Source organism: Hyperolius riggenbachi, chromosome 10, assembly GCF_040937935.1.
Source record: "Hyperolius riggenbachi isolate aHypRig1 chromosome 10, aHypRig1.pri, whole genome shotgun sequence".
Classification (NCBI taxonomy): Eukaryota; Metazoa; Chordata; class Amphibia; order Anura; family Hyperoliidae; genus Hyperolius; species Hyperolius riggenbachi.
In genome coordinates this window covers 73,680,471-73,696,671 of record NC_090655.1, presented here as the reverse complement: position 1 = coordinate 73,696,671, position 16,201 = coordinate 73,680,471, and the positions used below count along the sequence as shown (strand labels likewise).

At 42.7% G+C, this 16,201-nt stretch overlaps 1 protein-coding gene across 1 annotated transcript; it reads right to left on the bottom strand.

Moving 5' to 3' along the window:
- Window positions 1-9,560: 9,560 nt before the first annotated feature.
- Window positions 9,561-12,593, bottom strand: LOC137536490 (toll-like receptor 13). The gene has a single exon (XM_068258703.1). The coding sequence runs from the start codon at window positions 12,480-12,482 to the stop codon at window positions 9,768-9,770; it is 2,715 nt and encodes a 904-aa protein (XP_068114804.1). The 5' UTR covers window positions 12,483-12,593; the 3' UTR covers window positions 9,561-9,767.
- Between the last annotated feature and the right edge of the window lie 3,608 nt (window positions 12,594-16,201).

Genomic DNA, 16,201 nt, shown 5'->3' with positions numbered 1-16,201 from the left:
GTCTCTTCAGTTCTGTGTTGATAAACAGGGAAGGTAAATGTGTTTCTGTGTTGGCAAGCAAGAAATAGAAACACAGTGTAAGTTTTATGTAACAGTTACTATGTAGCAATTAGTGGCAGTGCAGGGAAATTATGGTTCCCAAGGCAACGATTAGCAGCAATGATGGGCACCTAAGGCTGCAAATAGCGGCAATCAAGAGACATTTGGGTGCCCGAGGCTGGGGCAATGATAAGTGGCAACAAAAGTGACATTGGGGTGCCCAAGGCTTCCGAAAAAAAAGCGGGTACAGGGGGTACTTGCTATCAGGGCCAAATTTTTGGAAAGGCCACCAAGGCCCGGGCCTTGGGCAGCTGCAGCCCAAGGGGGCACCTGAACATAAAATCGGGTTTGCTACATATGAAAGAAAAGGCTACAAATGGGGACCAACACATGAAAAGGGAAGCGGTGCATGAAATGATACACATGGAAGAGGGGGCAGCACATAGAATGGGAGGGGCGCTGCTGTTGCACTTGGAAGAGGAGGTGGCGTAGTGGTTAACTCTCTAGCTTTGAAGCGCTGGGTTACCAGTTCAAATCCCCGTCAGAGCACTATCTGCATGGAGTTTGTATGTTCTCCCCATGTCAGTGTGGGATTTCTCTGGCCACTCTGGTTTCCTCCCACATCCCAAAAACATACAGATAAGTTAATTGGCTTCCCCCACAATACATACACGACACAAAACGATATAGACATATGACTATGGTAGGGATTAGATTGTGAGCCCCTCTGAGGGACAGTTACGCGACAATAATAATAATATATTTGGCCTAGGGGCAAAAAAAAGTATAAATCCGTCCTTGCCTGCTATGCAAATTACGGCTATAAATAGTGGGCAGGGGGTTTAAGGTTAAGCGAGGGGTGGGGTTAAGGGTTAGGCACTTGTAGAGGGAGGGTTAATGGCAAGGAATCAGTCACCAATAATTTATCATTGTAATTTCGTAGAATATTGGTAATTATACAGATATTGTACTACCGGCCATCCCCTGCACCCCCTTCTTTCCAGGGCGGGGGGGGGGGGGGTGTCAGCATGAGAAATTTGGCCAAAGTAGACAAAAGTCCAACAAAGATCCAGATATAGATGAGAGTTTTTTTGTAAATTGTTCTGTACCTCATTGAATAAACAGCAAATGAATGGCATATATATATATATATATATATATATATATATATATATATATACATATATATGTATATATAATATATATATAATATATATATATATATATATATATATATATTATATATATATATATATGTATATATATGATCATAGTGCTGCAGGATAGTTTTCCTTTGGAAGTTAAGTTATGCAATTCTTGCCTGCGCCAATTCTTTATTTGTTCACACTACTAAGGCGGACAGAAACTGAAATATCTATTATTTATTTGCCAGAGGTTTTTGTCATTATTTTTACATAAAATCAACGAGCCACTTCTGTTACATTGGGCCTGCTGCATGAAGCACCTGCAAATTTGCCCTCTGTAAGTAGCGCATTGCAATTTCACCGGTACTAACCTTAGGGGAGAAGCGCTCGTTACGCTATTAGCGCAACACACGTTACAGGGATAACACGCAGTGGTGTACTGTGCGTTATCATAGCAATGTGGGTTTTACCCTGGTGTCTGGGTGCAGCAAATTTGCAGACGGATTGTGATCAGGCCCATAGTTAGTAGGACATCAGCTGAAGAGTTAGGCTCTGTTTCCACTTGGATGCAAAACAGCATGGTAAAAGCGCATCGTTCGCATTGCCTGCTGCTTTACATACGCTTTGCCCGTCGTCCACTGCCATGACAATGCTGCTCGGTCCAGGGAATAGCCGGTACACTGACCAAACTCTGACAAGAGCATGAGGCTCCCTAATGGTTTGCAAAATACCAATTCTCCATAGCAACAGGGAGGAGTTTCACTGGTCCACAATGAACCAATGAGAATCCTCCTGTTGCTGAGGATTCCCATTGTTTTAAACCACTTCAGCCTGCAGGTGTTTTCACCTTCAGGACAGAAGCAATTTTCCCTGTCAGCGATCCTTCCATTCATTCGCCAATAACTGTATCACTACACATCACACGATCTACAGTGGTGTGAAAAACTATTTGCCCCCTTCCTGATTTCTTATTCTTTTGCATGTTTGTCACACTTAAATGTTTCTGCTCATCAAAAACCGTTAACTATTAGTCAAAGATAACCTAATTGAACACAAAATTCAGTTTTAAATGATTGTTTTTATTATTTAGTGAGGAAAAAAAACTCCAACTCTACATGGCCCTGTGTGAAAAAGTGATTGCCCCCCCCTTGTTAAAAAATAACTTAAAGGTGATTTATTACACCTGAGTTCAATTTCTGTAGTCACCCCCAGGCCTGATTACTGCCACACCTGTTTCAATCAAGAAATCACTTAAATAGGAGCTATCTGACACAGAGAAGTAGACCAAAAGCACCTCAAAAGCTAGACATCATGCCAAGATCCAAAGAAATTCAGGAACAAATGAGAACAAAAGTACTGTAATTGAAATCTATCAGTCTGGTAAAGGTTATAAAGCCATTTCTAAAGCTTTGGGACTCCAGCAAACCACAGTGAGAGCCATTATCCACAAATGGCAAACACATGGAACAGTGATGAACCTTCCCAGGAGTGGCCGGCCGACCAAAATTACCCCAAGAGCGCAGAGAAAACTCATCCGAGAGGCCACAAAAGACCCCAGGACAACATCTAAAGAACTGCAGGCCTCACTTCAGTGTTCACGACTCCACCATAAGAAAGAGACTGGCAAAAACGGCCTGCATGGAAGATATCCAAGGCGCAAACCACTTTTAAGCAAAAAGAACATTAAGGCTCGTCTCAATTTTGCTAAAAAAACATCTCAATGATTGCCAAGACTTTTGGGAAAATACCTTGTGGACCGACGAGACAAAAGTTGAACTTTTTGGAAGGTGCATGTCCCGTTACATCTGGCGTAGAAGTAACACAGCATTTCAGCAGAAGAACATCATACCAACAGTAACATATGGTGGTGGTAGTGTGATGGTCTGGGGTTGTTTTGCTGCTTCAGGACCTGGAAGGCATGCTGTGATAGATGGAACCATGAATTCTACTGTCTGCCAAAAAATCCTGAAGGAGAATGTCTGGCCATCTGTTCGTCAACTCAAGCTGAAGCGATCTTGGGTGCTGCAGCAGGACAATGACCCAAAACACACCGGCAAATTTACCTCTGAATGGCTGAAGAAAAACAAAATGAAGACTTTGGAGAGGCCTAGTCAAAGTCCTGACCTGAATCCTATTGAGATGTTGTGGCATGACCTTAAAAAGGCGGTTCATGCTAGAAAACCCTCAAATAAAGCTGAATTACAACAATTCTGCAAAGATGAGTGGGCCAAAATTCCTCCAGAGCGCTGTAAAAGACTCGTTGCAAGTTATCGCAAATGCTTGATTGCAGTTATTGCTGCTAAGGGTGGCCCAACCAGTTATTAGGTTCAGGGGGCAATTTCTTTTTCACACAGGGCCATGTAGGTTTTAAGGTTTTTTTCTCACTAAATAATAAAAAACATCATTTAAAACTGCATTTTGTGTTCAATTATGTTATCTTTGACTAATAGTTAACGGTTTTTGATGAGCAGAAACCTTTAAGTGTGACAAACATGCAAAAGAATAAGAAATCAGGAAGGGGGCAAATAGTTTTTCACACCACTGTATATATTTTTTTTGCCACAAATTAAGGTTTTTGTGGGTGATACTTGTTTTCAGTAATTACTTTATTTTCTATGCATTTTATAGGTAAATACAAAAAAAGAAAAGAAAAAAATACACTATTTCTCCAATTTCATCCCCTATAGTTTTAAAATAAGCAATGCTACTTTAAATAAATCCCACACATTTTATTTGCTCAGTCATTAGTCTCGATGATCAAAACATTTAAATTATGTTCCTAGTATAATGTATAGCGTCAATATATCATGTGGAAATAAAAGTGTATTTTTTCTGTTTTGCTTTTTCTTTTCTTTGTATCCCATGAATTGTAAGCCCAACTAAAATAACAGTAATATCATAAAATTATGGAAAAAAATCAAAACTCTCCATCCCTTCAACAATGGATAGAAGAAATGTCAATATCCTTGGAGGATGAAGCAGGAGAAGATGGGATAGGGGGAATGGAGGGAAATGTCCAGCATACCCTAAACGGAAGAAAGCTAGAAAGAAACTGTGGAATAGCTTGATATAGTTTTTCTTTTTTTTTGGGGGGGGGGGGGGGGGATAGAAGTGGCTAGACCTGGAATGGATGTATCGAATGGATGCTTTGGATGAGTATTTAAAAAAAATAACAGTAATATACCCTCATTACATACAAGTTTAAAAAAAAAGCTGATACCCTAAGGGGCAACTATTTATGGATTTTTTTTCATCTGTTTGCTTTGTAACTGGGGTGGGAGGGAAGGGGCTTTGGTAGGGATTAATTATGTTATTTTTTTTAATAAAAAAAAATCTGTGGTGCGTAATTTAACTTTTCGACATTAGATGGTGCTAGAAACACTATTCCTCTGCTCCTCTGCTTGGTTAACCATTTAAGCCTATATGGATGAGTATTCTCGTCCAGATAGGCGCTGCTCAAGGCTAACTGTATGAGTTTTCTCGTCCAGTATTTAAGCGGCAGTGCGAGCGCATGCTGCAAGCGGCTGTATTTCCGTGTCGGTGGTTGGGGAAGGGAAGCAAGGCTTCCCCCCAAGCAGTCGCAGTGCCTGTAATGAATGGACATGACCAAGATCATGGGCCATGTCCATTCATAACCAAGAACATGAATGACTGTAAAAGAAAACAAAAAACAAAAAAAAGAAACACTTCCTGGTAAACCAGGACCATACCCGATCTCCGTCGGGTCTGCTCTACTGCGCAGGCGCAAGTCTCCGCCGCCTGCGCAGTAGAGCGGACCCTACTGAGATCAGGTATTTCCGTCTACTTCTGAGCTGAAAGCCGCAACAGCGCCCCCACTGGAGCCTGGAAAGGTAAATATTGAACAAGCTGTCGGCCCGCTGTTCGGAGGGCTGCAGCGAGACCCCTGTGGGACAGAGGACGGTGTGGGAAGCCTCATTAGGATCCCGAGGCTTCCCCCTCCCGAGGTGAGTACCCCCCAGGGGAACTTTTTGATGTTACAGTGTCTCTTTAATGCCGTAGACAATTGCAGTTTACTAGCATCTCCTTAGAACCACTCAAGGTGAGACACCTGCAGTGTGTGTATAAAAGACTTTTCTTTGTTTTGGGGGGGGGGGGGGGGCATTTTTTTTGTTGTGTGGAGGGTAAAAAGTGGATACATGGCAGTGGCTGCAAGCCAGATAACTAGAGATTAAGGTATTGGGGCCCTAGTCTAACAGCAATCAGTGTGTGACGGCTGGAGTGGGAGGGATGGGGGGGGGCGCACATTGGTGTCTCAGCCTTGGGTGCTGGAGGACTTTGTCCCGGCTCTGCCTATAGGTTTAAAATATTAGCTATGATCAAAATAGTATGTATATTTATTTTAGTTTCAAAAGGTACATAGACAGATGCAGGACGGATTGGCTGTCCATGGTGTGTTTTTTGAATATTGTATGAAATGTTCCTTTAAGTATAGCACAGCATAAAAAAGGCTCATGCCAGTAGTCCCGCATTAATGTGGTGAGCACTTTGCATGAGATTTAGTGTGTGAGATTTAGACAAATGTCTATTGAGTGCCCTCTAGTGGATAAATAGTATAGTGCAATTAAACAAAATTATGGCATCTTAAATGGTACTCCAAGTTTAAAGCGCACCTGAACTCAGAACTTCCTCTCTGCTCTAAAAGATAAGAAACAGCATGGTAACCTTTAAAGAAAAACGTTAACATCCTATGTTTACATATAGCTGGGCTCACAGTGGTCAGTTGCCGAACGCACACATTAAAATGTGTGTGAACTGCAATGGAGACTGGACACTGACTTTAATACAAAGGCTGCATGCAGTGAGTTAGAATAACATGATCTGTTACTGTGAACAGGCCCATAGAACTGTATGGGCAGTGAGCTGACATGCAGAATTATTCTGCAACGCAACTGAGCACTGTGAACTGGGCCTAATAACTGTGTCTGCACACATTTCTGTGCTGACACAGCTGAGACACTTCCTGCAATACCGCAGACTGTACTGCGGAAGTACAGTGGGCGGCATTGCAGGAAGTGATGAGCAGTGGAAAGCAGCGCTGGAATGGAAGGAGGTGAGTCATTGCTTCCCGCCCACTGCCTGGCTGCTACCCCCTCCAGCTCGGCGCCAATCGCCCCCCCCCCCCCCCCCCCCCCCCACACACACACACACACTTTTGCTGCCGGAGGCACCCTCCCATTCCACGCCGGACGCCGGAGGAGGAATTGGAAGAAGCTGGAGGCTGCATGCCTGGATAGCGGAAGGTGAGTTTGTATCTACACTATGCCCGCAACCCCGCCACTCCACCCAGTGCCCCCCCTCCTGCCGCTAAATCTGATGACCCGGGCGTTTGCACTAATCGCCCAGGGCTAGAAACGGCGGGCCCCCTACTGACCATGAGCCCTCGGTGCCTGAGTGGTCAGTCTGCCCCTGGTAGATAGTTATGGCAAATTCTATATCTGTGTTTAAGGTGGGCTTAGATGCTTTCCTCGCAATTCTTAAAATAAAAAACAGATACTCAACTAAGGAGAGGGAAGGCTCTGGGTCCTATAGAGCCTTCCCGTTCTTCTTTCGGTCCCTGCTTTCCCTCGCAGGCTCCACTGTTATCAGTCCACAACCGTTCCGTTTGGGCTGCTTGCTTCCACATTGTGTAGGCTTCAGCAGTCTTCGGAAGCACTCGGGCTTCCAAAGACATTCTGCTCTGTACTGCGAACGCACGAGCGCCCTCTCTTGGCCACTTGGGCATGTGCAGTACAGAGCTGCCTGTCTTCAGGAGCCCAAGTGCTTCCGAAGACAGCCGAAGCGTAATTACTGGGTAATTCCCGGGGGTGTTGTTCCAGGGATTTTATCTGATTGCCATTTGGAGTGGTGAGGGAAGTTTTTTTTTCCTTTTGGGGCTAATTGGACCATGCCTTGTAAGGGTTTTTTGCTTTCCTCTGGATCAACAAGGATATGTAAAGGTGCAGGCTAGTGTCATACCTTATATATTTCTGGTTGAACGCTATGGACGTATGTCTTTTTCCAACTCAAATAACTATAATAATAAAATAAAGCATAAAACATTATAGAAGACTTCTGTTTTCTCCATCCATAAACACAGATATTTTTTAAAAGGAAACCTAAAGTGAAATAAAAGATGTCAGTTTAACTTTCCTGGGGCTTCTTCCAGCCCCCTAAAATCCTGGTCCCTCACCATCATTCTTCTGCTCTGATAAGCAGCAGTGCCCTGATGACAGCTGCATGCACAGGGCCCGCTTGCACCATTTGTAAAAATTGGAACTGCACATGGGTGAATCGAGGAGGTACATGGCCGGGACCCCACGTGTGCAGTAGCCCGTGACTGGCTCAGTCATTCAGCTTTCAGAAGATAATGCAAATAACATTTATATAGTGCTTTTCTCCTGACGGACTCCAAGCTCTTGTGCTGCAGCCACTATAGGCAGTAGCAGTGTTAGGGAGTCTTGCCCAAGTTCTCCTCAATGAATAGGTGCTGGTTTAATGAACAGGAAGAGCGGACATTTGAACCCAGGTCTCGTATGTCAGAGGCAGAGCCCTTAACCATTACACTATCCATCCAGAAGGGTACTCCTGCTGGCGCAGCAGCACAGAATGATGTTGAAGGACCAGAAGGACTTCAGGGGATAGAAGAAGGTAAGTTAAAGTGGCATCTCTTATTCCCTTTAGGTACCCTTTAAGGAATATCATGCCTTTGCATGTATAACAAAACATAAAATCAAAAAGAATTGTTTATAATTTGCATATATTTTGCAATGCAAAATCTAACAGTCTCGCCTTAGTGCTTAAAGATAACCTAAAGTAAAAAAAAAAAAATGAGATTAACTCACCTGGGGCTTCCCTCAGCCCCTGCAGATGATCGGTGCCCTCGCTGCCCCGCTCCGATGGCCCAGGACCCGCCGGTGAGCACTTCCGGTTTGGCCGTCACCGGCCGACAGGCATGGGAACGCGAGTGATTGTTCGCGTTCCCAGCCTGTATATCGCCCCCTATGCTGCTATTGCGGCCTCCTGGCCACAATAGCAGCATAGGGGGCGATATACAGGCTGGGAACGCGAACAATCACTCGCGTTCCCATGCCTGTCGGCCGGTGACGGCCAAACCGGAAGTGCTCGCCGGCGGGTCCTGGGCCATCGGAGCGGGGCTGCGAGATCGTCTGCAGGGGGCTGAGGGAAGCCCCAGGTGAGTTAATCTCTTTTTTTTTTGTAGCCTTTAGGTTCACTTTAAAGGCAAACCTGAGTCGAAAATAAACTTATAAGATGATGAATTGTATATGTAGTACGACTAAGAAATAAAAAATCAGTGGCTAAGAAAAGAGTCTCATTTTTATTCTCAGCATATATGGGGGTCAATCATTTTTTACTGTTTTTTTAGGTAAAAGTGGGGGGGTCGGCTTATATGCAGGTCGGCTTATATGCAAGTATATACGGTAGTGGGCATTTTTTTTTTTATAACATTGTGTCATACTGTCAGAGTTGCAGATTGAAAACCACACCCTGTTCTATCAGCTATAAAACAAAGCAGAAATAATGACCCTTGAAGTTTCCTGCCGTAGAATCTTATCTCAAGCTGTTTCTCACTGTTTCTTGCCTGTTTAAGTGCTTCAGAAAACAGGACTGTATACCACCCAGTGAGTCAAATAACCCAGAGAAGCTCTTTTGCATAGAAAACTGAACTTTTTAACTTTTCCTGTACTCAAAAACTATATGAGACTCTTTACTGTGCTACTACTGTACTATTTCTTAGCTGTACTACACATACAATTCATCATAAGTTTATTTTCGCCACATGTTTGCTTTACGAGAAACCACATGAAATGAAGCACTACATTACAAGGTACTCTATGTGAAGCATAAGAACATTCCCTACAATGTCTGCGGAAGAATGACATCAGTTCCGCCAATATTTGGTGACAATGATAGCACATCCACCAATCAACTAGGGCGCATGACAGCACCCCTCCAATAACGGGGATATTGGATCATAGCAGAAAAACAAATCTTTGGATGACCAATTTTTACAAGTACAAGTAAATGATTTATTCTACTATGAAACACTCCAGAATTTTGGATCTACAGGTTTTGAGCAAAAAAAGTTCATTGTGCTATTATTATTTTTTTTTAAATCGTTGACAGATTGTTACACTATACAATGATTCATATGGGTATTTATTGTGATTGTGGCCCCTTAAAAGGATACATTAGCGCTCCTAAATTTTAAAAACTATTACATAGTGCGCATGCGCAGAGGGCTCCCAGCCACATTCTCACAATGAAGAATGTGCGTCGCCGGGCAGCACTGCTCATCGACCTGGCTGACCCGGAAGTAGCTTCGCGGGACCCTTAGACGGTACCGGAGGGGCACAAAGCAGAACATAGGGAGCAGTGGGCATGAGGACTGCTTGCTACATATGCCTACTCCCCCTTTTTTAAAATTTAGGAGCGCTTAGGTATCTTTTAAGACAGTCCCCACATTTTGTCACACACCTTTAAATTCCCAAAAATATTTTTAAGAAGTTTATAATATCTGCAGTCAAACCTGTATGCTCAAATCTAGACCTGTTCTATGATACTTCAGGATCCATATGCCATTGTTGCGTCTCTTCCAGACTTAGCAATCACTTCACGTAGCCTTGCCCAGAAGAGCTCCTGTCCATTTTTATCATCTGGCCATTCCAGATGGGTCTTTTTGTCCAGCAGTTTAATCAGTCTATGGTAATATTGCAGTTCTTCTTTGTTGATCTTATCAAGGAACACCAAAATCAGAGAGTCCTTACTCTCGGATAGTAGCCTGTAGGTTGCCATCCTCATTTCTAGAGAGCACCAGTTACTTTGTAGGTAGTGATGGGAGACAACACATACTGTCCATCTGCTGTTATAGATACTATCCACTATGTTCTCCAAAATGTCTCGGCCAACCTCAAAGTCCCGATTATGGATGCACACTTTGAAGAAAGGTGGTCCATTTACCTCTAGGCTGGGAAGGAGCTGCTCCACAACCCACAGTTCATTTTGTACACTGTAAGAAACAAAGACATCATATTCATAATGATCTCTTCTCCTGTTATGATTTCTGCGGTTTAGCCAACATTTCACTGTGTAGACAGCGTAAACAATGTACCACAATATAGTTTCATAGAAGAGTGATATAACCATGAACAGCAGAGTGCCAAAAAAAGTCAGCAAGAACATTATCATGTCCAGATTAGTCAGACAACTAGTGTGCAAGAAATCTACAAAATTGTTTTTTAAATTGTTGATGAGGCATTCCTGGTTGCTAAAGTCAATGATGGACACACTTTCACTAGATTCCACCCATGACAGCATTCCGGTGAACTTACAACTGCAGGGAAAAGTGGTTTGCAAAAAATAAATATACTTCAAATTAGGCATTGTCTCAAATACGGTTTCATTAATGACTTGAATATTCTGGTTTTCAACAAGAAGAAACTCCAGTTCATGTAAATCGTTAAAAAGGTCTTTGAAATCCCAATAATCAATTCCAGAGTTCTTTAAATGTAGAAATTTAAGGTGTGACAATCCACAGAACATTTCATAAGCATTTAACTGACCGTATTTAACCATTTTATCAGTATCTTGTAGATAAAGGAAGTTTAGTTGTGGCACGTATTTCAGTGTGTTGCTCAAAGTGGGGTCAGAAAAATCTTCTCTGTTTCCTGTGTAATACAGTTTTTTAAGGTTTGTATAATTCCTGAATGGGCTGCCCCAGTCCTCATCGCATTTAAAGAGTAGAAGGTTTTTTAAATGTAACTCTTTAATGCCAGTAAATTTAGAACAACTCGTTACAGTGTTCGTTGAATCCACACTGAAGGTTTCAAGAAATGGAAAATCCCCTACCTCTTCTGCGGACAACTGTAAAATATCTGCCTTCAGTGATAAGTACATCACTGACTCTTGTATATTTTGCCACCAATAGAAATCAGTGGCGATATTATACGTCAGCTCTAGGCTTACGAGACTGAAGAGATGCTTAAAGGCCTCCCCATCAATGCTCTGTATCATATTTCCGTACAAATTCAAATGCGTTAATACAAACAAATTTTCTAATGTATATTCGCCGATAACAAACAGACTGTTGTACTGTAAATTCAAAACCTGCAATTTCTCTAAACCATCAAAGGCTAAGTCCTGAATGTGATTAATTTTGTTGTTCTCCAAAGATAATACTTTAAGATCTTTTAGACAGGCAAACTGTCCTTTATGTAAACTAAGCAGATAATTAAAAGATACATTTAAGTAGACCAGCTTCATAACCGGTACAGATTCATTGGCACAAATATTCAAATTCAACATTTCGTTAGATGCCAAATCCAGCTCCAGTAAATTGGGAAACCTTTGGTTTACTGTGATCTTAGTTAGATAATTGAATGACAAATCTAATTTCGTTACATGTTTGCAGGAGCCAGTGGAAGTGACGACTCTATGTACCCCATTATCTCCAAGTAAAAGTTCCTCTGTTTTAAAATGAGAAGCCAACTTACAAATGTCAAGGACTGTAACACCATTCCTTGGGAAAGAAATGGTCTTGATCGTCTTGATACCCGACTTAAAGAAGTCTTCCATTTCAAAGCCACTTTTTTCAAGATGAAAGACTTGTAGGTGCGGAAAGTTGCAGAGAGAATTATCTTCAACTGTGCTGAACTTAGTTTGGCTCAAGTCAAGGTAGCTGATATTGAAATCTACAAACCTTAAAGACCCTCCATGATTTGCAAAATATTGTGTTGTGAGACAATCAGTTTGCTTAAATTCCAAATTGATACTGCCAATTATTGATAGTTTGTGTAAGTGTTTGAAAGATTTCAGTGAGGTTGTGACCTCAGACAGATTGTTGATACCGCTTTGCTCCAGTACTAGATTTTCCAGAAGATGCAAAGGTTCAAACATTAAAGTGGAGAATTCTGATAGATTCACTCCAAATATTTTGAGTTCTTGCAGTGAATTTAATCCATATAAGGCATCTTCATGAAATGTGATGTTGTTACTCTCATCTTGTTTCCCAATCCACAGAATAGACAGCTGCGGAAGACCACTGAAGGCTCCAGGCAGAAGTTCCATATTTCCTGCAATATAAAGAGATCTCAAGCGTGTGAATAGAGAGAAGGCTCCCTCTTCCAGCGTGACTTTGTGATATGTTTTCAGGCAAAGCCAGTCAGTTTCCAAGGGGACCTCTTTCAGTGCATCATGAAGGCTCTCCACTTTGCCACAATAAACTCCGATGGAAAAATCCAGATCCTCAAATGCTTCACATTCCTCAAAATTCAGATCCATAAATTGGGCAAAGTATTTCTTTTCCAACACTTGACAGTTGTGTCTTAGCACACATTGACCAAACCGGTAGGTAGAAACCAAGTACAGAAGCCATGCTGAAATGAAGCTGAAGATATTCATAGTAAGCTCCTGAAGCATATGTCTGTAAAAGCTGATTGCAGAAACAGCTAAGTAAGAAGACTGAATGAAATTCGTCTCAGTCTGTGTTCTTGTGACAAGCACTTCCTCTTTAGATCATCAGTACAAAGCTGCATGATAAAAAGAACACACACACACACACACACAATGCATGCAAAAAATGTAAAAGTATTTCATTTTTTTATGCAAGGAAAAGTACAAACATGTTTGTGCACGGTTACCTTTCCATCATTAACTCCTTTGCCGTTCCAATTATTGCGGCAAGGGGGCAGCACAACACTTTAAATTTTTTTTATTTTTTTTTAAATCATGTAGCTAGCCTCCGGCGATCTGCGCAAGCAGGAAATCCCGTTCTCACCATGGCGACAGAGCGGGATGACGTCACCGACGTCAGCGGGAGTCCCGATCCACCCCTCAGCACTGCCTGGCACTGATTGACCAGGCTGTGCAAGGGGTCTGGGGGGGCGGTGCGTCGCAACGGGTAGCGGCGAATCGGCGGTGAGCGGCGGCCATTGAGTTATGCATGCAGCTAGCAAAGTGCTAGCTGCGTACAATAAAAAAAAAATTTGAAAATCGGCCTGAGCAATCCTTCTGCGCAGGTTACCCCGAGCTCAGCTCGGGATAACCGGCAAGGAGGTTAAAACACATGAGTACAACACAATTTAAATTCTAATCTTTGACAAAGTGACAGGTGTTGGTAGGAGGGGCTCAGGGCCGGATTTTACCATAAGGTGATGATGGAAAGGCGGCTCACTCTCCTCCCCTAGTGCCTCCCTCCCTCCTTCCCTATGCAGAGTCCCGAGCAGAGCGTCAATTAGAGGTTACTCACCCACGTTTCGACATTCCACTGACGAGATCTCCCTACAGTCGGGGGCACCTCTAGCTGCTTAATACTGAGGGTACCTTTGGTTACCTACTGCTAAGAGACATTGTAGCCTATATATATTTATATATTAAGTAGTTTGTCTGGCCAGCAGCTCTAAGTTCTTTTTGTGCTGCTGACACAGGCTTGTGTAGTGTGGGCAGACTGGCAGGCGAATCAGGGGTAGCACTGCTGTGTGCTGAGAAGGGAGATAGTGCACGCAAATGTATTGACGCGTGCACTTCTCCTGGTTGCCGGACAACCATGACGCGAGGCGGCGGTGTGCGAGGGGAACAGCGCTCGTGCAGTTGGCGAGAAGGGATGTGTGCGTGGGGAGCCGTTGAGGTAAACTGGATACCAGAAAAAAAGAGGGGAAACCACGCATCCCCAGCACACAACAGCTGCAGGGGAACCGGACACCTGCAGGCCAAAGAAAATATTGCAGATAAGCATGACGGGAGAGAAAAAGAAAAAGCAGCGGAATTAAGAGAAACAGGAAAAGTATACAGTGATTATAAAAGCCTCGGCCAGACCTATCGATTGGTAAACAGCAGAAAAGATAGTTAATTGCATAAAGTCTAGCGAAAGTGTGTAGATCAGATAAACAGGAGAGAGAGAAAGCTACAGGAACAAGAAGCTACAAGAAAGGACATTGAGTTAGGCCTGGTTCACATTAGTGTTCGATATCCGGATTTTCCGGATCTGATCCGGACCGCACACTGTACAAACGGAACGTACGTTCCGCATAGCAATGCAAAGGCTATGCGGACGTTCACACGTGTCCGTTCCGTACAGTATGGAGCCGGATCCGGACTCCGGACACTTTTCCAACATGCGCTATTTTTTGGGTCCGGATCTCCGGCCCACACACCCGGACCGGAGCCGGACCTGAGCCTGACAGCACCATCCGGAACACAGAAACCAATGGGGAACGGAAGGCACAGAACACACTGCCTACAAAAACCTGACGTTCTACCCCACTTCCTATGCGTATCCAAGCGGCCATTTCGGATGGGGACACATGGGCCAAGCATGTCTGGAGTGGAGCAGCAGTGACAGACGTGCTGGAGCTGTTTGGCAGAATGTCGGAGGTGGAGGTGAGGCCTACAGTGGAGGAACCTGATTCTACAGGTGCACCAGGTGCACCTTCTGCTGACCCCAACATTTTTTTTATTTAAATGTCGCTATTTTTTGCCCACAGATCCGGATGGCAGCCTGATGCATGCCTGATGCAAACGGACCGGATCCGGATCGTATCTGGATCCGAACCGTACGGTTCCGATCCGGATCAGGTCCTGATCTGATCAGGATCCGATCAGGATCCGGTCCGTTTGCATGGCAAAACGCAAGTGTGAACGGGGCCTTAAATGAGATTTTACAGGAGATCTGTGTTATCATCAGATATTAGATCTCATGGACATCTGCTGTAATATTATATAAAGATTTGCCTGCCAGTCCTCTGTTTGTCCCTGAGGTAATCTTGACTTCTATTATTTCTGTTTTACGGGAATGGTGGAGAGAAGAGACCGTATTATTTTCATGCTGATCCACAGACATCCCTTAGGGTCCAAAGCTGTTTACTCATATACACTTTTAATGAAGAGTTATAAGCTGCTCATAAGTGCTGAGTGTAAGGAGATCCGTTAGGGCCAATGCTGTTCACCCCTCTGATAAGACTATAACTGAAAATGATATAAGCCGCCTGCCAGAGAACTGCATATGCCACATAGTGAAAACTTATCCATATGTATATATGTTTACAGTTCCTGTTGACAACTCGTAGAGCATACTAACCTTGGGAGCGATGTTAAAGAGAAAAAGTCCTTCCTAAAAGAGAAAGGTTAACAAGGAAACGTATCAGTAACATAAGGAATAATTGGTTGTTTACCGGTTATTAGTCCGAATGAGTAAAGTCCAGTGATCTGTAGAAAGAAACTGTTATTAGAGAGATGTTGTGCTGAAAGGAATGCTATCCTATCCTCTAGTTTTTGAACTTACCTTATGGCTGGTCTGGAGGAGGAGCTTGCCTAGAGAAGGAAGAGATAAAGAAGTTTACTTGATTTATTAATTTTTTTAATTATGATTATTTTCATTTATTATTTGTTTAACCCTTATTTATTTATTTATTTATTTACAGTGTTAAAGGGACACTACAGCGAAAAACTGTAAAATTTAAAATATGTGCAAACATATACAAATACAAAGTACATTTTTTTCAGAGTAAAATGAGCCATAAATTACTTTTCTCCTATGTTGCTGTCACTTACAGTAGGTAGTAGAAATCTGACTGAACTGACAGGTTTTGGACTAGTCCATCTCTTTATAGGGGATTCTCAGGGATTTATTTTCAAAAGCACTTAGTGAATGGCAGTTGCTCTGTCCAACTGCCAAAAAAAACTGTGTAGCGAGTAAGGAAGCTGGCCAGCATCATTGTTTAAATCCTTTTAAAAGCCTTGCTGAGAATCCCCTATGAAGAGATGGACTAGTCCAAAACCTGTCACTTCTGTCAGATTTCTACTACCTACTGTAAGTGACAGCAACATAGGAGAAAAGTAATTTATGGCTCATTTTACTCTGGAAGAAATGTTATTCTTATTTGTATATGTTTGCACATATTTAAAATTTTAGAGATTTTTGCTGTAGTGCCCCTTTAAAGGGGAACTTCAGCCTAAACAAAAATACTGTCATCAAGTTACATTAGTTATGTTAATTAGAATAG

Excerpts from the sequence above, each read along its gene's own strand:
- LOC137536490 (XM_068258703.1), bottom strand. The coding sequence starts at position 12,482 with ATGGATCTGAATTTTGAGGAATGTGAAGCATTTGAGGATCTGGATTTT.